The sequence below is a fragment of the Phoxinus phoxinus genome (genome assembly GCF_949152265.1).
Source record: "Phoxinus phoxinus genome assembly, chromosome: 19".
Classification (NCBI taxonomy): Eukaryota; Metazoa; Chordata; class Actinopteri; order Cypriniformes; family Leuciscidae; genus Phoxinus; species Phoxinus phoxinus.
The window spans coordinates 25573234-25590661 of record NC_136894.1 but is presented as its reverse complement, the minus strand read 5'-3'; the positions used below and the strand labels follow the sequence as shown (position 1 = coordinate 25590661).

The window sequence follows — 17428 nt, the reverse complement described above, 5'->3', positions numbered from 1 at the left end:
CAGGTTTCTTAACATGATGCTGCACCGGTTGAGTGACTATCCGCATCTTTGCGTGTTTGTATGTGTGTGAGCTCATTATAGGACAAGAAAAAGAAAAGCTTTACAAAATCTCACATGCATTGCAGCAGAATCCTGAGCTGATACTCTTGGATCGCTCAATATATTTAAACTTCTCACAATGCAACCTCTTATTACTTAACAAACATCACTTACTCATTCAACACTAATAAAAGAAAACCAGGTTGTTTACTGGAGTTCACAACCAAGCAAGTGATGCACACATACAAACTGAATTTTTATTTAAGTAGTCTACTAACTGCATATATAAAACTAAATTTGGCCCTTAACAGTAAACATAACCAGCAAAATATGCTCATATGTAAAACTGCAACTGATAGGCCATGATGGCCCAACACATGAATATTACATGTGTACAGACTGTAGACAAGTATATAAATGTATGGCTGCTGTGACTGACTGCACAGTTTAGATGCACTCCACTGTGTATATATAATCAGCATGCAGAAATGCAAAAGCCGGCACTGAGTTACATGAATATTGCATGAATCCATGTTTTCATGTAATGTGATGGCAATGTAACATAAGTCAATTCTCTATGCTATTAAAATTACAGGGATATGCATGCACATTCTTCTTTGTGAGATGCATGTTGATACCTTAATACATTTAAAGTTAGAATAAGCGTGTGCTTGCTTTATCCATTGATGACTCATGAGGAAATGCAATCATGAAACCCCTGAATCTCTGGCACTGGGCAGCAGGACCAGTAAATCCAAGACCATATGGAGCCGGAACTACACACAGAGTCACACACTAATCCAACAGAGGTGACACAATCCATTTGGCAACCTCAAAATGGCAGTGCAGGACATCAATTTGACCCTTAAACCACACGAGGACAGATGAGAGCTTAAAAGTAGCCATGGTGATCTTCCCAAGATATCTTCCTTCTTATTTGTCACCCAGCATCACCAACTAGGGACAAACATAGCCGGGAGGAATGCAGTTTGTCTGAATACGACAATTACTGGAATCTCTGGCTTCATAGAGGAATAACAGCTGTACCCAAAAGGGAAATTCATCACCACCCCCTTGTGGACACAAAACTATCTGAGCCTGAGATTAAAGAAATAGTCCACCCAAACTCAACATCAGGATGTTTGTAACATGCATGATATCTTTTTAATGGAATATCTTATGGAAGAACTTGCAGGTAATTTTTTTCATTTTCATTTTCATTTATAATGGATGGGAATGGAGTTTCAAACACACAAGCATAAAGTGTTACGTATAAGTTGTGCATTAGGTCAAGTCTAGAATTTTTTAAAGGGGCGGCAAAAAAGAAGCAAAAAATAAACAGAAATACATATATGAAAGCACGTCTTTAAAATGTCTGAAGCATGTAAAGGAGTTTGGCCACTGATTTGGATCTCTTGTCCAATTTAATTTAACAGGCTTAGCTCAGCGACTACAAATTAAAAAAGCTGGTTGAAGTAAATGGAAAATAATTGAATTGATGTAAAAAATGCAAGCTATGCAAAATGATAGTCCATGGCACTTCTATTTCACTTTACATGGTCTATTGCATAAATGTAGTGTGAAATGATCCAAGCGGTTTCACTTAATAACTTGCTGGTTTTTCAGCTGAGTAAGTCTTCTTATTATACTGAATAGCTCAACTTATTACATGGATTATTGAATTTCCCCATCCCCGTTTCAAATCATGGAAAAATATGCTTATACACCACAATGAGCTAAAATATCTTTAGACTTCACAATAGAAAGGTCCATAAAACAATGCATGCTCAAGGGTCAAAAAGCATATGCGGTGACCAATATAAAAAGCGACTCTTCTTGCTTGGGTAACAAGTAGTGCGAAACTGACAAGACCGTGGCAAGCAAAATCATTTAATCATATACATGTGCAATGATGAAGGACAAGTATAAGCCTGTCCTCTGGCTATGCGACCCCCTGAAAGCTGTGGAGGAGGATTGAGGTGGCACTTACTGTGGTGGTCTTCTCGAGATCAGCCTCTGAAGAGGTGAGGGAGAGGGGGCTGATGGGACTGAGCGAGGGAGAGCTTTCTGCACTGGAGATGTATTCCGGGTCAGGGACATACAGCACCTGAAGAGCAAGACACTCAGAATTTAGATTTATATCATCTCACATGCAAACAGCAAGGGCTTTTAGCCAAGTAAAAATGAATGAAACCAGTGAATTGAAACAAGCAGACAGCTAGCTTGATCTCCAACAAAACCAAATGACAAAAGAAAGCAGAGAGCATGTATTACCATTCAAAACTCAGCAAATAAGCGGTTTACTGAACATATTCTTCTACAAAAGCCGCGGTTCTTTTTTCCGGGACATTTCCCTCCGTTTTAAATGGTTTCAATTCGATGGGGAGCACGATATCTCTGCTCATTAAAGCAACACTAAGGAAGATTTTTTACCTTAAAATAATGTTTCCAAAATCGTTTCAGTGGTTCATCAAGTCGTAACAGGGTGAAAGGCACTTATGCCTCCTCTTTGCGGTCCTTTATCTGCTATAACCACACTATGTAAGATTGCCAGATCGGGCCGCGTTTCTGTAGTTCTAATGAGATGTAAGAAAACTACAAATTTGACTTGCTTTACGTCAAGCGTTACAATAGTCATTATTTTGTTTTTCTTTGTTTCTGATGTCGCAATACATCATACTTTCATGAAATCATGCAACATACTCTACCTTGTCTGTGGACATCGTTCATTCCAAAGCCGGTGCTGGATAAACAGCGTGCCACAGTATAGGCTGCGGGAGGCTAAATTATTTACGACAGCGGTAATGAACAATTCCGCTACCAACCTGTAGGGCGACCGCAGAGGAAAAGTTCCTTGGTGTTGCTTTAATGTGAAACTGTGGAGGCACCAAGATGAATTAGCTACTTAAAGAGATAGTTCACCCAAAAATAAAAATTCTGTTATCATTTACTCATCCTCAAGTTGTTTCAAACCTGTATGAAATTCTTTCTTCTGCTGAACACAAAAAAGGATATTTTGAAGAATGTCGGTAGCCAAACCGTTAATGGGCCCCATTGACTTCCAAAGTATTTTTTTCCCATACTATGGAAGCCAATGGGGTCTATCGACTGTTTGGTTACAGACATTCTTTGGGACAACTTGAGGGTGAGTAAATGATGAAAGAATGTTCATTTTTGGGTGAACTATCCCTTTAAGAAGGCATTTGAATTTCGAGGAGGCACTTTTTTTTTTTACTACACTAGATACTGGGAAAAGCAATTGACTGGAAGAGAGCTCAGCTGGACATAGAGACCATCTGCTCTAAAAATTACTACACTATACAGTACCTTGCCAGGAACCACAGCGCGAGAGAAGAGTTTGTTGAGCTGGACGAGCTCGTTGGGAGTCGTGTCAAACTTCAACGCAATGCTGTTGAGTGTGTCCCGGGACTCCACCTAGGCACACAAAAACAAAAGTTAGATATCATTTTTATTAGCTAAAAAAATTACTAGAATTAAGACATCAGCTTCCAATTAACACGGCTGACTAAGCATTTGAATCTGTCGGAACAGCAAATCAAGGCCCCAGTGAAAACCATCCAATGCATTTTATGAGACGTCCACCTTGAACAGAATGCATCATCTAAAACTACGGTTCCCTTTTCTCCTATCCATCTGAAAGAAAACAGCATTATTTATTTTCGTAATTGCTACATTCATCCAGCGTGTAGCATATGTAAAATACACAATAAAAATTGTAACCAAAAAGTCCAAACGAACACACCCACAGTTAAAATGTGAGTTTGTCCATTTAAACCTAATGGGTATGTCCAAAAAACATAGTGAGATACATAACTAAACAGCTTTATATAAGCTCTAACTCACCAGGTGCTAAATCAATATCTTTCAAACTTGTTCAGAGCGCTAACCTTCTCTCAACATACAATATCTGTCCTTCAATGCCATGGGGAGATGAATGCAAATAGCATTCAAGAATCTCTGAATCTCTAAATGTCAGGTTGAACACACAAAAGAGCGCACAGAGGGACGTACTGAGTCACGGTCACCACTCAGTCTGAAAAGCTTTGAAAAATATCTCGCCCCATAAAAACAAAAAGCATCTTTGTGCCACAAAAAGATTTTTTACAAATGGTTTGAAGAAACATTATAGAAACATAACATCTAGAAATTACATATCATAAAAAAAGCATTCAGTGAATTCAGTCATGATCTCGAGACACACATTCAGACTCCATGATGCATGATGCATGAGTGTGTGTGTTTACTGCAATGGCGACAGTGAGGAATTCATCCTCCGGTGGCTCCTTGCAGTTGCAAGATGTGACATTTGTATGTTTTGATAAATCCCCAGGTGGCAGGATCTCAGATCACCGAATCACTCAGTCACCTGATCCAAATCATTGATTCTCATTGGGTATCGCTTACAGTCCAACAGCCGGACATAAATAATTGAGAGCCATCTCTCCGTCTGCATTCAATTTATCCTTTAGAGGCATCCTTCACTGAGTCTCACACACATTTGCATATTACATACTGATATATATATATATATATACACCTTTCCTCTTTTAAAATATATACAAATTTAAAACAGTTATTTTAAATTGAAACAATATTTCACACTATTACTGTTTTTACAGTATTTTTCCATAAAAAAAATGCAGCCTTGATGAGAATTAGAGACTTCTTTCAAATTTTTTTAAAAAAATCATAATTATTCCAAACTTTATTCACACACACACACACACACACACACACACACACACACACACACACACACACACACGCACACACATGAACACAAGGTGAAAATAATAAAGTTTCATATAGTTTGTACTTTGGACACTGTCTATTTCTTACAGTTTTTCATCAAATCTTCTATCCACGTGCAAACCCCACTTCCAATATGTGCTATGGAATGAAAACTCATATGAGGTACATGGATCTCATCACAACCTGAGGAATGGAGTACAGTCGCTGTGTAGCTCAAGAGCATTGATTGATTAAGCCCATCAATCTCTGTGGTCACAGGGCCACAAATCACTATGATTGGTTAGTGTGGATATTAGGGTGTGCAATTACACAGGGAAAGTGTACGGTTTCACAACACCGACAATAAGAAAGAGAAAGGTTACAAAACAGAAACTTCAAGAAATTCTTTTTAATGCCTTAATAGCAAGTCTCATACCAACTTTTTCAGTCACCAGGGAATATAGAAAAGGCAGAAATCGATATCTCAACCCCAAGTATTTGGGATGTAACTTGCACAGCACCATTTGTGCTAAAGACACGAATGAGACTAGCATTTTGAGGAGAGGAAAGCTATTATTTTCTCAAGTGATCAGACGATTTCCCCCTGATGGATGATCAAATGAACAAAACAATCCCAAAAACGGGACCCAAGCCTGGAAGAAATTCAGAGAGAATATTATAGAAAATATTTGGTGGACTATTTTGACCTGCACCAATAAACATTCACCTAGCAACCACCCTGATTGCCTTAGCAACTGCATAGCAACACCTTGTAAAACACACACACAATTCCTTAGGCATCATAGCAGCTAGTTTTGAAAAGGTACCACTCACATTTTCTTTTTCTCTAGATAATGCAAAAATCTACTTTAGACACTGATATCATAGTATATTATAAAATATATACTATGAGTAGTAGCTCGAATTTAACATGCTTTAAGTAAAATCAGACATTAAAACCTTTTAACGTGCAGTAAAATAGTTGAAAAAAATCCATCCTGATCATGGTTATTATCGTTAACTAAAACTATTTAATGTGTTAATAGAAATAAAGCTGAAATAAAATGTAAATATTAGATGAAAAACGTAAAAATTTTATGAGAAATATTGCCTTGACAACTGAAATTTAAAGAGTTGAAACCATAAAATGATTAACTGGGGGGGGGGGGGGATGGGGGGGGGGACTAAAACTGAAAATAAAATAACAGAAACAATACAAAAAAGGTAATAAATAATACTAAAATAACCTAAAATAACATAATATTATTTTATTATATTATATTTAATGTATTAGTTTAATCAGATCAATGTTATAATTGATATTAAATAAACTACATAAAATAATAAACTACACATAAACATAAAAATGAAAAAATAATTATAAAATTAAAAAATAAAATAATCCCTGTGCTGTATGTACACGCACAGACTTTCTTCTGTTGGGTGCACATAAAGGTTTGTCAGCCGGCTGACAGAAGCACCAGTGATCTGCCACCCCGTCTCCCAGCATCCCCGGCAATGCCACTGTTACCATGGAGAAAGTCACCACCTGATTTGAGGTCATCTCAAGAGCATATGGAAAAGCTCTCTCTCGCGTTCTCTTTCTCTCTATCTTTCTCAAACCGTTTATAATGATAAAAGGCAGGAGAAAGGCATGTTTCTAAACAGACTTTAAATGCTCACACAATAAAATGTCCCACAATCCCCTAATATAGCCATTTTATTACACGCTTTACATATTTTCCTTTCACAACACCTTGTTTCACTGCTGCAAATAGACAGCAGGTAAACTACTGTACCATGAAAAACAGCAATTAAAGTCCTTCCTGCAGAACATACGTACAGCACTGCAGCGGGAATGAATCATACCTGATGTGCACGCTCACATTTCCATCCCAAACATAATTACATACATGCGGCTGTGTGTACACACATTCATAGTCAAGCGCACAAACACACACACACACACACACACACACACACACACACACACACCGGTGCATTATGTAAACAGAGCCACCTGGATCAGACAGACAACACCTACTACTCACCACATACTCCATGGTGCCTTTGGGCCTCTGGAAGGATATCCTCCGGACATCTTTCCTCTCCAGCGCACTCTTTTTCTGCCCGGTGTCTGAAAGTAAACGAGGGAGAGTGTGGGTTACGCTACTCATGGTCCTCCTCTCTCTTCTCATCTCCTCTGCACTCCTTACGGTCTGTCCACCCCCCCACCACCACCACCACCCCTACCACCCCTCGTCCGTTAGCATCAGCCGCGGAGCGACAGAGAGAGAGAGAGAGGAGGCTTGTTAGTCCGCCAGCCAGCCTGCACACACACACACACACACAGGGGAGTGGCTCTCGGCGATCACTGTGCGTTTGGATACACCTCTCCAGCCCCGGTCTACTGGGACGTATGACCCGGTCTGTGAGTCTAAGTTTCCCGGTGACAAGAAAATGCCATTAAACGGAGAAGATGTTTTGTGAATGAGTTATAAATGTCATTTTTATGAGCATACTTCAATGCATCAATGCACTATGCCGGCTGCTACCATATGTGAACGTCTGTGAGTTTATGGAGCAGAAGATTTGATTCTGATATTGGACCTGCCTAATAAAATAAACTCCACTTGCATTTGGGCGATTTGTGTTTGGATGATTAAAAACTCCACGACTTAACGACATTTAAAAGAATTGATATTGTGAAAATCAAAATTTTGTAAGTATAATCAGATTGGCTGTATAAGTCATTATTTTGATGAGTTTTAAAGTAATGGAAAAAAACATGTTGTCATGACATATTGATCTTATTTTTAAAGTTTATCATTTTGAAAAATCACAATGCTGTGGTTCCTTGTTATTTTTCTGTATAATGTATTAAAACAAAATGTAAAATAATTAAAAGTAAAATAATGTAATAAAACAAAACATAAAACATAAAAACATGAATTATCACAAGTTCTAAACTATGAAAAAATGTTTTATCATTCCAATTAAACTGTAATTTTGGTAAATTACGCCAAACAATTATTTTTTAATTGTATATTGCAAATACAAGATAATGGAGTTGGACAGATTAAATAAACTAATTTGGCCTACATGGCTGAAAATAGCCATGGTTGAAGAAATGCTAATATATCGAAAACAAAACAAAGCTTGGTAGTTAATAAACATTGTAGCTTTTACAAAACTAGAATGTCTGTCATTAAAACTGAACAAATCCCATTAACCTTTGTCTGTCCATTTATTAAATATTGATGATTAAAATATGTTATTGTGTCTACTACACCAAATCCACAGATTTGGCCAAAAGGACGGTGTAAAAAATGGTCATTAGTGATATACTAATAAACACCCTGCATGGCTGCACAATGTAAACAAATTATTTGGGCTGTTTTCTATTTAATTTAATATATTTTAATTTATTACTGTGATGCAGAGCTGAATTTTCAGCTTCATTACTCCAGTCTTCAGTGTCACATGATCCTTCAGAAATCATTCTAAGATTTGCTGCTCAAGAAACATTTCTTATTATTATCAATGTTGAAACAGTTGTGCAAGTTAATATTTTTGTGGAAACTGCATTTATTTGAAATGTTTTCAGTAAACATGTAAAAGTCTTTGCGGTCACTTTTGATTAATTTAATGCATGAATGCAAAAAGAAATGTCTTACTGACCTCAAACGTTTGAACAGTAGGTGTAAAAACCTACTTTTACAGTTGACACAAGCAGCCCACAAACACTGGTGTAAAAGACCACTGACAGCAAATCAGCCATGACATTCCCCTTTCTATCTGCTCAGGACAACAAATCACAGCTCTGAGCCTCCTATTATCTTGGCACCTTCGGGCATGACAGGTTATTTTTAGAAGCAGGTTCCCACCAGTGTCGGAAACGGCTCCCTGACTGATACCCACGAGCAGATGCCTTCACAGACGCTCGCCGACGGGGGTGAAGGGTCTCTGGATGAGAATAGAAGGTGTCCACTTTGACACAGGCTTCCGGTAGAGTTTAGTTTCCATTCACCCCAGACAAACTAATCAGGCTCACCCGAAATGGTACAAGCTGGTGGAATACAACAGGGTTTGAGCGGTGACCGTTCGCAAAGACACGCCCCCTTAATTACTGTTGCTATGTCCGACAAGCTACGCTGCTCTCACGCCACGAAAAATACATCGCCGAGCAGAGAGGACACTGACAACGCGCCGACAGATAGGACAGACCAGGTTACTTTTGGATTACTTTTGATATTAAACAAAGTCTCACCTTTCAAATTTAAACTATAAATACCGTTTTGTGGCTCTTTCATGTGTCTGACAGATCGCTGTAGAGTCTCAGTTAAAGCTGCTCGTGAACCGATCATCTCTTCCTTCTAGTTCATTTATAGCATCAAATAAACATGAATGAACATAAGAAGGAATGTTGTTTTAACCGCGGAAAAACGTCAGTCACAGTTTTTCAAGTTCAAATTCTCCCATGTTAGTCTACTAACTCGCCTGACTGCTTTGTCGGACAAAATGGCGGATGGCGAAGTATGATTGGGCAGATCGCCTGTCAATCAAGCTCCCTGCGAAGGGTCAAATTGATGGTCAACCCTCTCTCATATAGGCAAAATGTAACATTCTCCAAGGACAATCAATTCTTTTCCATATGGAAGCCTATGTTTCCGCCACAGAATAAAACATTTTAAAGGATAATTGCGACTTTTTATCTCACAATTGTAAGTTTACATCTCGCAATTCTGACTTTATTTCTCACAATTGCGATTATCTCGCAATTCTGACATCTTTTCTAATCTAATTTTCTAATCTTTTCAAATTATAATGTGCAATTCTATGAAAAAAAAAACTTTTTTCCTCAGAATTGTGAGTTTATGTCACAATTGTGACTTTATAACACACAATTCTTTATATCACGCAATTCTGACTTCATAACACACAATTGCAACTTTATCAAGCTAATATGACTTTTTAACTCGGAATTGTGACTTTATATCACGCAATTCTGAGTTAAAAAGAATTGCGAGATGTAAACTCTACTAACTCTCCTGACTGCTTTGTCGGACAAAATGGCGGATGGCGAAGTATGATTGGTCAGATCACCTGTCAATCAAGCTCCCTGCGAAGGGTCAATTGAGCATTCCCGATCGCATTTATCCGGTAGCTGAACTTTCAATTCAATACTGACCTTGAGTATTTTATTTTCTAAAGCTGCGAATGACAGGTCCTTCAAAAGAAAATCATCACTGCTACTAGTAGTACATTCAAAATATAAGACAGAACTTCTCTTAACAAGGCTGAGTGTGCATAATAAACTCATTCTCGTTAAAAGACGACTCAAGGGATGATATACTCTCCGTCCTCAACTGATTCTTCGTTATTCGAAGATTAAAGGAAGCTGGTGTGCCAATTAAAGTCATTCTTACTCAGGGTAAGCCTGATGTAAAGACGGCGTACCATGCAGGATTATTTGAAATGCCAGCTGCACACTTCAACCCAAATGAGAGCCCAGGGACTTCTCTGTCAAAGCACCTGAGCTAGAGGCTGGGAGGTGCTGAGGATACAGCATGAGCATTAAACACGACTTATGCAGGCCAATTTATTCGATGGTGTCCCTTTTGTCCCATAAATGTCCCATCATAATGAAACTGCAAGGGCCAGCAGTTTAAGCCAAGCTTTAAAGGGACCAGATATTGGGGGTTTAAAAAAAGGATTTTACTTGCTCAGTTCAGTGCAGCGTTTAGAAACAAAACTGCCTTTAAAGAACTTTCAGATGAATAAGCTTAAAAAGGGGCAATCCAAAACTGTCATGGTTATGATGTCAGAACCACAAGCATGTTAACATATATGACCACCTACGTAATACACATGAACACATTCAGTATTCAGCAACTTGACCCACCCTAATAAACGGCAGCGTGAACTACTAACAGTTTGCAGAGGTTAACCAATCATGACAGACATAGGGCTCGAGCACCCACGGAATCTTCTCGTTTTTATAGTTAATTTAAGGGCCGTTTCTATGCTGTTATTTTAATGACAAATGTCGAGAGCGCACCCATGTAACGAATCTCTCCGCTCGCAGGTGGATTTCTTTCACTCAGGGTTCAAGTCAGGTGACTGTGATGGCCACTGTAGAATCTTCCAGGACTTCTTCTGCAACCAAGCCTTGGTGGAATTTGAGGTATGCTTGGGATCATTGTCCTGTTGGAAGGTCCAATGACGCCCAAGGTTCAGCTTCTTCACTGACGGCATGACGTTTTCTCCTAGGATTTCGTGATAGTTCAATAAATCCATCTTGCCTTCCACATGCTGCAGGTTTCCAGTGCCAGAGGATGCAAAGCAGCCCCAGAGCATCACCGAGAAACCACCATACTTAACTGTAGGCAGTGTTGTTTTCAGCGTATGCTTCATTGTTCTTCCTCCAGACATACCGCTGATCCATATGGGCCGAAAAGTTCCAGTTTTGTTTCATCGTCCACAGAACAGAATGCTTTTGGGTCAGTAGTGGTGTACGTCTTGGAGTTCTGGCATGCGTTATACGCGCCTTACTGTGCAAGCTGAAACCTCAGTGCCTGTAGCCACCAAGTCTTGCTGCAGGTCTTTTGCAGTCACTCAAGGGTTTTTCTGAACCTGCCTTCTCAGAAATCTGGTTGTAGCCGTTGATAGCTTCCTTTTTCTGCCCCGTCTGGGTAGTGTAACCACTGTTCCTTTTTAACTTTGACCTTGCGAACTATGCTTCCAACGGTGTCTCTAGGAACATTTAGTTCCTTCTTTTGTATCCTGTTCCTTGTTTGTGAATTGCGATGATATCTTCTCTTAACTGTTCGGACCAATCTTTTGACTAGGCCATATTTCTAACATGCAGTCAAATGTGACTCTCAACAAACCAAGCCAGTATAGATATTTCATGTGTTCTAGCTCAAGCACACCTGGTGCAACTAATGAAGCCCTTGATTTGGGGACATACTGCTTGGAATTACATGCTGATCTTTTATTTACTGAACTATAATTTTAAGAAAAGTAACTTGTATCACTAAAATGCGTCAGGTAGACGAATGTTTGAGGGAGGAAATAGCTGTCTAAATAAAGATTCTTACACTTTAAGAAGGCAGAGTACAACAACATTTTTAAACAACAGATTTATGTCTGTATATGATCTCCAGACTGCAGCATCTATTCTCTTGCAGTGAGATTTACTGGAGACCAAATCGGGGAGGGATGAAAAGTGTGTAGGTCAGCTGTGAGAAACACCAACTCAGCAATCTGCTGTATCCTCCTATCACCTGTCACATTACAGGCAAGTGGAGCAGGACTCTGGAGTCATTACATGGATTTATAAACCGCTGTCAATCAAAGTATCTGTCACTCCCTTCACTCCCCAGCTGCGGGATAGCACGAGTTACTCGAATCAACTGCTTTAAGAGTGGAGATATTGCTGAAAAGAGGTAGAAACTATCTGCATTTATCATAAGACAGTTTCAATAAAATACATACAAGAATATATACTTGTATACTTATAATAAAATATAAACTTGTATGCAATCACCCAGAATACCCTGGCAACCACACATGTTGAAACATGGTTCAAACTACACCTGTGAGAATGTGACAGGTATTGAATCAAATGTTAACTAGCATTTGAAATGTACTTAATAGTATACACCAAATCATTCCATGTTTCACACATTTAGGCAGATCATCTGCATATTCTAAAGTGGGACATCTATTACAGCAATAAAACAGCCCGCCTGCAATTAGTATAAATCACTTTTAGTGAATCTACAAATGAGAAACGAGTCCAGTGGCAAGTTTAGATTTGTGATAGAAAAATCTTCATATGTTGAGTCAAATTATCCTTGCACATATAGCAGCCTCACTTTGCTTCTGCAATAAATCTGTTATATATGCCATGTAATCTATAGCTAAGCAGAAAAATAACATTTAAAATGCACAGTTTAAACAGCTCCATTACACACCTGTCTCGAACATGCTCGCAGCTACATCAACGGAAATCAATTGAGAAGAAAAAAAGGACTCCAATACGAGAGGACAAGCTCTTCCATTTGTTATTCTGCTTTAGACTGCTCCGATGCAAGCATAACCAGGCATTTTGGACTCTTGAAACTGGACTAAACAAACTTTTGACAGCTGGCATGATGCCTGGTAAAGGGAAAAGTAGGCCACGAGTAACGTCAAGCCAACCACAGGCAATTGTGTCCATGAAGCTTTGTTGTTTTTATTTATTTTGTTTTATATTATTTCTTTTTATATTATTTTATGTAATAATAATAATAATAGTCCACATTCAAACAATACCATTATTTATTATGGAATGGAAAACACAAGTTTAGTTTAATACGTTTTAATTAACTAGCATTGTTTACATTTTATTCACATGTTACCTATCTAGACTAGAGGACATACTGCAAGTTTAATACACCCTCTGCTGGCTCATCTTAGTAGTGTCTGAAAATAGGTAACCCGTTTTCAACCCATTAGTAAAACCAACAATTTAGATCACTTACAGTGTTGGGGGAAATGCATTACAAGTAACTTGAGTTACGTAATCAGATTACTTTTTCAAGTAACTAGTAAAGTAACGCATTACTTTTAAAATTTACAACTAAATATCTGAGTTACTTTTTCAAATAAGTAACGCAAGTTACTTTGTTTTCCCATTTATCGACTGACAGCTCTCCTGTCCTCATGTTGAGACAAATCAAAGTGCAGAGAAAAAACTATTCAATATTCCTCAAAATGACTAAAATCAGTGAAATGCAGAATCAGAATACTATGCAAACCTCCAATAACTTAATATGTTAAATAAAACATACATCCATCTTTATGCATTTAATCTCACTTTATTGACCAATGTTCTTGCTTCTGACCTTCGCTGATTCAGTTAAATAAGCAAAAATGACTATAGATAGATAGAAAGGTTTGCTTTCCTCTACTGTACACATTTCCTTCAGCCTGAGGAATATTATTTCACTTTTGGTGTGAAAGGGTCTTTACATTTGCCCAAAAATATAACTTTTGTGTTATAAAAAAACAAGCCCAGCCCAGGTGGGGAAAAAAAGTAACGCAAAAATAACGTAACGCATTACTTTTCTAAAAAAGTAACTAAGTAATGCAATTAGTTACTTTTTAAGGGAGTAACGCAATATTGTAATGTATTACTTTTAAAAGTAACTTTCCCCAACACTGATCACTTATTATTTTATATTTTATATTAATGTCACTTATTTCATTAAAGAAAGCATTTAGGAAATGCATTTAGGCATGTCGAGATGGTCAAGACGATCTGCTGAAGTTTAACTGAGCATCAGAATGGGGAAGAAAGGTAATTTAAGTGACTTTGAATGTGACATGGTTGTCGGTGCCAGACTGGTCTGAGTATCTCAATAACTGCTGATACTGAGATTTTCTTACACAACCATCTAGGGTTTACAGAGAATGGTCAGAAAAAGAGAAAATATCTATTGAGCAGCAGTTCTGTGGGGGGAAATGCCTTGTTGGTGCCAGAGGTCAGAGGAGAATGGCCAGACTGGTTCGAGCTGATTGAAAGACAACAGTAACTCAAATAACCAGTTGTTACAACCGAGGTCTGCAGTAGAGCATCTCTGAATATACAACACATCGAACCTTGAAGCAGTAGAAGACACAACGGGTGTCTCTCCTGTCAGCAATTCACACGGGCTCACCAAAATTGAACAATAGAAGATTGGAAAAAGGTTGCAGCAACATTCGGACGGTAGGGTCAGAAGCATGACCATGGATCCACCCTATCAACGCTTCAGGCTGGTGGTGGTGTAATGGTGTGAAGTACCAATTGAGCATCGGTTTCAACACCACAGCCGTTTTGTTGCTGACCATGCCCATCACTTTTTTGACCACAGTGTACCAATCTTCTGATGGCTACTTCCACCAGGATAACGCACCATTGCCACAAAGCTCAAATCATCTCATGACAATAAGTTCACTAAACTCAAATGGCCTTTACAGTCATCAGATCTCAGTCCGATAGAGCACAGCCGAAAGATCTGCAGCAATTGCGTGATGCTATCATGCCAATATGGACCAAAATCTCATAGGAATATTTCCAGCACCTTGTTGAATCTTTGCCATAAAGAATTAAGGCAGTTCCGAAGGAAGTTCTGGTACTGTAGCTGTACCTAATAAAGTGGCCAGTGAGTGTATATACTGTGTGTGTATATATATATATATACACACTGTATGTATACTGTATATAAATAAGGGCAAGTCCGTAAGTTATCACAATATCATGCAGTAAGAAAACAAATTAATACCACATTTTATATGACACATACCGGTACTGAAGAATGAGTATGGGGAAGTAACACTCACATTTTCTATCCACTCAATTTTAGTGTTCTTCTATAGAAGCTCTGCGTCCATTACACTTCACTAGAGAAGATTACTTTGTGTGTGTGTGTGTGTGTGTGTGTGTGTGTGTGTGTGTGTGTGTGTGTGTGTGTGTGTGTGTGTGTGTGTGTGTGTGTGTGTGTGTGTGTGTGTGTGTGTGTGTGTGTGTGTGTGTGTGTGTGTGTGTGTGTGTGTGTGTGTGTGTGTGTGTGTGTGTGTGTATGAGAGTAAATTCTGAGCTGTGAGGTTTAATCTCCAATACAGGCACACAGCTATAAAAATGGAGAGAAAGCATCCAAAACAACAAATATACCGATTGCATCACTCATGTTCATAGAACAGCCGGACACATTGGATGCAAGAACAACATTTAGGAACATGAACAAATGTGTAAAGCCTCAGGGAAAATTCTATATCTAAGCCACACTTACTGCTAAAACATTTATAAAAGGCATTTATATGAACTCTGATGTGATGCTGCTTAAAGGAGTAGTTCACTTTCAAATGAAAATTACCCCATGATTTACTCACCCTAAAGCCATCCTAGGTGTATATGACTTTCTTCTTTCAGACGAATACAATCGGAGTTATTTTTATAAATGTCCTGGCTCTTCCAAGCTTTATAATGGCAGTGAATTACAACCAATAGATTGAAGCTCATAAAAATGCATCCATCCATCATAAAATAACTCCACACGGCACCGGGGGGTTAATAAAGGCCTTCTGAAGCAAAATTATGAGTTTGTGTAAGAAAAATATTAATATTTAACACGTTACAAAACCAAATTCTAGCTTCCGGCTAACGGCCATACGCAGTCTACTTGCGCCTAAAGCGCAACTCACGCAACTTGTGACGTCGGAAGTAGCGTAGTGCGTCGTGGCGTAGTGTAATTTTCAGCAGTATGTAGTTTTAAATATGAATATTTTTCACAAATCGTTTTGCTTCAAGGCCTTTATTAACCCCCCAGAGCCGTGTGGAGTTTGTTTTTGAAGGATGGATGCACTTTTATGAGCTTCAATCTGTTGGTTGCAATCCACTGCCATTATAAAGCTTGGAAGAGCCAGTACATTTATTAATATAACTCTGATTGTATTCGTCTGAAACAAGAAAGTCATAAACACCCAGGATGGCTTGAGGGGGAGTAAATCATGGGGTAATTTTCATTTTAAAGTGAACGACTCTTTTAAGACAGCGAACAAATCACCATGATTAACAGTCTAATTAGTCTGACTTACGGCATCTAGTACACTAGCCCGCCGGAGATCTGATCAAAGAGCTTTGATTAAAAGATTTTCTCCACAGACAGTTAATAGGGAGAGACACCCGACTGCTGGAGAACTAATAGCAGAACTGCATCATCAGTCTCAGGAGACTGAACTGAAACCTCAGGCGTCGACCCTGTCCTGTAGGTAACAATGAGAAACATTAGCCGTAACGGAAGCGATCGACGTCTCAAAATACCTCCAGTATCTGTCCTTTGGGGAACATTTTTTGCTGAAGTAATTACTGCATGCTCACAAAGTTAACTGAGCTTATGGCGTGACTGTCTGGGTATGAAACTACACACAAATGCACGTTTACATGCTCACCTGAGGGTACGAGCGCATTTATTCACCACCACAACAGCCAGTTCTCCTAAAATGGCCATTAGGAAGCTTGATGCATCATGGCTATTTGTAGTCGTACTCAAAAGATCAGAAGTGGTTTGACTATTTCGGTGCATTATTTATGGTGAACTACCTTGCAAAATATTCATATGCTAGCAACTTTCAAGTTGTTTGGTCTAGAAAGCCTTCTGAAACCTCACATGACCCAGGTACACTCTAAAAAATGCTGGTTTGTTTTAACCCAATTTTGGGTCAAATATGGACAAACCCAGCCATTGGGTTAATTTTTTAAATTGCATTTTTGATCCAATGTTTGGGTTTGTCCATATTTGACCCAAAATTGGGTTAAAACAACCCAGCATTTTTTATAGTGTAATCAAAGATTTTGGAAAATGTCTCCTTGTTATGCCCTGATGAAATTGATGAAGCAAAACTGAAAGTGAGGCTGATACTTGCCAAGTGTTAAAACATAACTCGATTTTCATTTTCATTCACCAGATAGCAAACAGTAAGTGAGGCAATATTTTGCAAAGAAAACTTGCAAACTTCTTATAAGAAACAAGAGGAAAAGTATATGATAGAACAACAAGGCTACCTTAGGACATGTAAATCATGTGACCTTGAAGATTGGAGTAAA

General features: G+C 38.5%; 1 protein-coding gene across 2 annotated transcripts in view; it reads right to left on the bottom strand.

The window, feature by feature from the left end:
- Window positions 1-17428, bottom strand: part of oxr1b (oxidation resistance 1b) — a 54656-nt gene that overhangs the window by 16742 nt on the left and 20486 nt on the right. For both annotated transcript variants that reach the window (XM_079590809.1, XM_079590810.1), the window contains exons 4-6: window positions 6843-6928; window positions 3367-3474; window positions 2030-2146 (exon numbers count right to left, since the gene is read on the bottom strand). In XM_079590809.1, coding sequence (XP_079446935.1) covers window positions 2030-2146; window positions 3367-3474; window positions 6843-6928 — 311 coding nt within the window. The remainder of the gene's footprint in view (window positions 1-2029; window positions 2147-3366; window positions 3475-6842; window positions 6929-17428) is intronic.